Consider the following 5,548-nt stretch of genomic DNA (forward strand, 5'->3'; position numbering starts at 1 on the left):
CATCCATACATGACCACTGGAAAAAAACATAGCCTTGACTAGACAGACCTTTGTTGGCAAAGTCTTGCCTTGAATATGCTATCTAGGTTGGTCATAACTTTTCTTCCAAGGAGTAAGGGTCTTTTAATTTCATGGCTGCGATCACCATCTGCAGTGATTTTGGAGCCCCAAAAAATAAAGTCTGATACTATTTCCACTGTTTCCCCATCTATTTCCCATGAAGTGATGGGATTAGATGCCATGATCTTCGTTTTCTGAATGTTGAGTTTTAGGCCAACTTTTTACTCTCCTCTTTCACCTTCATCAAGAGGCTTTTTATGACTTCATCAAGAGGCTTGATGATTGTAGCTTTGTAGTATAATCTGAAGTCAGGAAGGTTGATTCCTCCAGCTCCATTCTTCTTTCTCAAGACTGCTTTGGCTATTGAGGGAATTTTGTGTTTCCATATGAATTGTGAAATTTTGTCTTCTGGTTCTGTGAAAATTCCACTGGTAATTTGATAGGGATTGCATTGAATCTGTAGGTTGTATTTGGTAATATAGTCATTTTCACAATATTGATTCATCCTACCCAGGAACATGGACTATCTCTCTGTTTATGTCATCTTTGATTCATTTAATTAGTGTTGTGTAATAATTTTCTGTGTACAGTTTTCTTGTCTCCTTAGATAAGTTTATCCCTAGATATTTTATTCTTTTTGTTGCAATGGTGAATGGGATTGATTCCTTAATTTCTCTTTCTGATTTTTCATTGTTAGTATATAGAAATGCAAGTGATTTCTGTGTATTGATTCTGTATCCTGCAAGTTTGCTAAATTCACTGATTAGCTCTAGTAATTTTCTAATACTATCTCTAGGGTATTCTGTGTATAGTGTCATGTCATCTGCAAACAGTGAGAGCTTTACTTCTTCTTTTCTGATCTGGATTCCTTTTATTTTTCGTCTCTGATTGCTATAACTAGGACTTCCAGAACTGTGCTGAAATATACTGGTGAAGGTGGACACCCTTGTCTTGTTCCTGATCTTAGGGGTAATGCTTTCAGCTTTTCACCATTCAGAATGATGTTTGCTATAGGCTTATCATATTTGGCCTTTACTATGTTGAGGTAGGTTCCTTCTTTGCCCACTCTTTGAAGAGTTTTCATCATAAATGGTGCTGAATTTTGTCAAAGGCTTGACAGGCTTTTTGAAAGGCTTCTGTAAAGATGCAGAAAATCTGCATCTATTGAGATTATCATATAGTCTTCAAGTTTCAGTTTGTTAATATGGTGTGTCACATTGATTGATTTCCATATATTGAAGAATCCTTGCATCCCTGGAATAAACCCAACTTGATCATAATATATGAGCTTTTTGATGTGTTGCTGAATTCTGTTTGCTAAAATTCTGTTCAGGATTTTTGCATCTGTGTTCATCAATGATATTGGCCTGTAGTTTTCTTTTTTTGTGTTGTCTTTGGTTTTGGTATCAGGGTGATGGTGGCCTCATAGAATGAGTTTGGAAGTGTTTCTTCCTCTGTGGTATTTTGAAAGAGTTTTAGAAGGATACGCATCAGCTCTTCTCTAAATGTTTGATAGAATTCTGTGAAGCCATCAGGTCCTGGGTTTTTGTTTTTTGGGAGATTTTTGATCACAGCTTCAGTTTCAGTGCATGTAATTTGGTTGTTCATAACTTCTATTTCTTCCTGGCTCAGTCTTGGAAGATTGAACTGTTCTAAGAATCTGTCCATTTCTTCCAGGTTATCCATCTTATTGCCATATAGTTATTCTTAATAGTCTCTTATAATCCTTTGTATTTCTGCACTGTCTGTTGTAACCTCTACTTTTTCATTTCTAATTCTGTTGATTTGAGTCTTCTGTCTTTTTTTCTTGATGAGTCTGGTTAAAGGTTTGTCAGTTTTGTTTATATTTTCTCAAAGAATGAGCTTTTAGTTTTATTAATCTTTACTATTGTTTCTTTCATTTCTTTTTCATTTATTTCTACTCTGACCTTTATGATTTCTTTCCTTCTGCTAATTTTGGGGGGTTTTTGTTCTTTTTTTCCAGTTGTTTTAGGTGTAAAGTTAGGCTGTCTATTCGATGTTTTTTCTTGTTTCTTGTGTATTGCTATCAACCTCCCTCTTAGAACTTCGTTTGCTGCTTCCCACAGGTTTTGAGTTGTCGTGTTTTCATTGTCATTTGTTTCTAGAAATTTTTTGATTTCCCTTTTGATTTCTTCAGTAGCCTGTTGGTTATTTAGAAACGTATTGTTTAATCTCCATGTGTTTGTGGTTTTTTATAGGGTTTTTTGTGTGTAATTGATATCTAGTCTCATAGCATTGTGGTCAGAAAAGAAGCTTGATACAGTTTCAGTTTTCTTAAATTTACTGAGGTTTGATTTGTGACCCACAATGTGGTCTATCCTGGAGAATGTTCATGTGCACTTGAGAAGAAGGTGTGTTCTGCATTTGGATGGAATGTCCTGAAGATATCAATGAGATCCATCTCATCTCATGTATATTTAAGACTTGTATTTCCTTATTAATTTTCTTTGATGATCTGTCCATTGGTGTGAGTGGGGTGTTAAAGTCTCCTACTATTACTGTGTTACTGTCCATTTTTCCTTTTATGTCTGTTAGTGTTCTCTTATGTATTGAGGTGCTCCTAGTTGGATGCATAGATATTTACAATTGTTATGTCTTCCTCTTGGATTGATCCCTTGATCATTATGTAGTGTCCTTCCTTATCTCTTGTAATATTCTTTATTTTAAAGTCTATTTTGTCTGATATGAGGATTGCTACTCCAGCTTTCCTTTGCTTCCCATTTGCATGGAATATATTTTCCCATCCTCTCACTTGCAGTCTATATGTGTCTTTAGGTCTGAAGTGGATTTCTTGTAGACAGCATATAAATGGGTCTTGTTTTTGTAACTGTTCAGCCAGTCTGTGTCTTTTGGGTGGAGCATTTGATCCATTTACATTTAAAGTAACTATTGATATATATGTTCCTATTGCCATTTTCTTAATTGTTTGGGGTTTGATTGTGTAGATCTTTTCCTTCTCTAGTATTTCTTGACTATATAAGTCCCTTTAACATTTGTTGTAAAGCTGGTTTGGTGGTACTAAATTCTGTTAACTTTTGCTTGTCTGAAAAGCTTTTGATTTCTCCATCAGTTTTGAATCAGATTCTTGCTGGGTACAGAAATTTTGGTTGTAGATATTTCCCTTTCAGTACTTTAAATATATCCTGCCTTTCCCTTCTGACATGCAGAGTTTCTGCTGAAAGGTTGGCTGTTAAACGTATGGGGTTTCCCTTGTATGTTACTTGTTGCTTTTCCCTTGTTGTTTTTAATATTCTTTCTTTGTGTTTAATTTTGTTAGTTTGATTAGTATGTGTCTTGGTGTGTTTCTCCTTGGGTTTATCCTGTGTGTGGGACTCTTTGCACCTCGTGGACTTGATTGACTATTTCCTTGTCCACGTTGGGAAAAAATTTCAACTATAATCTCTTCAAAATTTTTCTCATACCCCTTCTTTTTCTCTTCTTCTTCTGGGATCCCTATAATTCAAATGTTGGTGCATTTGATATTGTCCCTGAGGTCTCTGAGGCTAACCTCAGTTCTTTTCATTCTTTTTACTTTATTCTGCTCTTCAAAAGTTATTTCCACCATTTTATCTTCCAGCTCACTGATTCATTCTTCTGCTTCAGATATTCTGCTATTAATTCCTTCTAGAGTATTTTTAATTTCAGTAATTGTGCTTTGTCTCTGTATGTTTATTCTTTAATTCTTCTAGGTCTTTGTTAATTGATTTTGGCATTTTCTCCATTCTGTTTTCAAGGTTTTGATCACCTTTAACTATCATTATCGGAGAAGGCAATGGCACCCCACTCCAGTACTCTTGCCTGGAAAATCCCATGGATGGAGGAGCCTGGTGGGCGGCAGTCCATGGGGTCGCTAAGAGTCGGACACGACTGAGCAACTTCACTTTCACTTCTTGCATTCATGCATTGGAGAAGGAAATGGCAACCCACTCCAGTGTTCTTGCCTGGAGAATCCCAGGGATGGAGGAGCCTGGTGGGCCGCCGTCTATGGGGTTGCACAGAGTCAGACACGACTGAAGCGACTTAGCAGCAGCAGCAGCAGCAGCAGCACTATCATTATTCTGAATTCTTTTTCCGGTCGTTTGCCTATTTCCTCTTCATTTGTTTGGACTTCTCTGTTTCTAGTTTGTTCCTTCATTTGTGTAGTATTTCTCTTCCTTTTAATTATTTTTTTTCTAAACTTATTGTGTTTGAGGTCTCCTTTTCCCAGGCTTCACAATTGAATCCTTTCTTCCTTTTGGTTTCTGGCCTCCTAAGGATGATCCAGTGGTTTGTGTAAGTTTCATATAGGCTGAGATTTGTCCTGAGTCTTTGTTTTTCCTCTGACGGGCAAGGCTGAGTGAGATGGTAATACTAATCCTGTCTGCTGACGACTAGGCTTGCATTTTTGTTTTGTTTGTTGTTTAGGTGCTACTGGTGGTTGGGTGATGCCAGGTCTTGTATGCAAGTGGTTTTCTTTGTGTGAGTTCTCACTGTTTGATACTCCCTAGGGTTAGTTCTCTGGTAGTCTAGGGTCTTAGAGTCAGTGCTTCAGGGCTTGATCTCTCCGGCGCTCACAGATCTTTCTTCTTGTGATCGCACTACACGTGTGGCTACCTTGTTGGTTATTTCCATAGATCTATGGATCAAATACAGTTTTTCCTTCAGAATCTCGTGGACAGACTGAACAAAATAACAGTTCTGGAGTCTAGAAGTCCAAGGTCAGGGTGCCAGTGTGGCCCAGGTCTCACTGAGGGATGTCTTCCCCTTAGGTCCTCACAAGGGCTCTCCGATGCATGCTGGGAGAAAAAACCCTTTACCTAAAAAAATTGCTTTTTTAAACTGAGATGCATCAATAAAAGCTCTCTAGGAGCAAACAAGTTTTAAAGAATGACAGCAAGAGAATATCAAAACTAAATTTTGGAGATGTGAACATCTGGGCATAAGTCTTACATATCTGATGTAACACAATCTGTATATCAGTTCAGTTCAGCCGCTCAGTCACGTCTGACTCTTTGAGACCCCATGAACCACAGCACGCCAGGCCTCCCTGTCCATCACCAACTCCCGGAGTCCACCCAAACCCATGTCCATTGAGCCAGTGATGCCATCTAACCATCTCATCCTCTGTCGTCCCCTTCTCCTCCTGCCCCCAATCCCTCCCAGCATCAGGGTCTTTTCCAATGAGTCAACTCTTCACATGAGGTGGTCAAAGTATTGGAGTTTCAGCTTCAGCATCAGTCTTTCCAATGAATATTCAGGACTGATCTCCTTTAGGATTGACCGATTGGATCTCCTTGCTGTCCAAGGGACTCTCAAGAGTCTTCTCCAACACCACAGTTCAAAAGCATCAATTTTTCAGCGCTCAGCTTTCTTTATAGTACAACTGTCACATCTGTACATGACTACTGGAAAAACCATAGCCTTGACTAGATGGACCTTTGTTGGCAAAGTAATATCTCTACTTTTTAATATGCTGTCTAGGTTGGTC

At 38.2% G+C, this 5,548-nt stretch overlaps 1 protein-coding gene across 1 annotated transcript in view; it reads right to left on the reverse strand.

Annotated features, from left to right (window-relative positions):
* Positions 1 to 4,608: 4,608 nt before the first annotated feature.
* LOC104983888 (CUB and sushi domain-containing protein 1-like) overlaps positions 4,609 to 5,548 on the reverse strand; it is a 26,014-nt gene continuing 25,074 nt past the window's right edge. The window contains exon 10 of the mRNA XM_010833413.1: positions 4,609 to 4,740. Coding sequence (XP_010831715.1) covers positions 4,609 to 4,740 — 132 coding nt within the window. The remainder of the gene's footprint in view (positions 4,741 to 5,548) is intronic.

This window comes from Bison bison, unplaced genomic scaffold (assembly GCF_000754665.1).
Source record: "Bison bison bison isolate TAMUID 2011002044 unplaced genomic scaffold, Bison_UMD1.0 scf7180017863606, whole genome shotgun sequence".
NCBI classification, from domain to species: domain Eukaryota; kingdom Metazoa; phylum Chordata; class Mammalia; order Artiodactyla; family Bovidae; genus Bison; species Bison bison.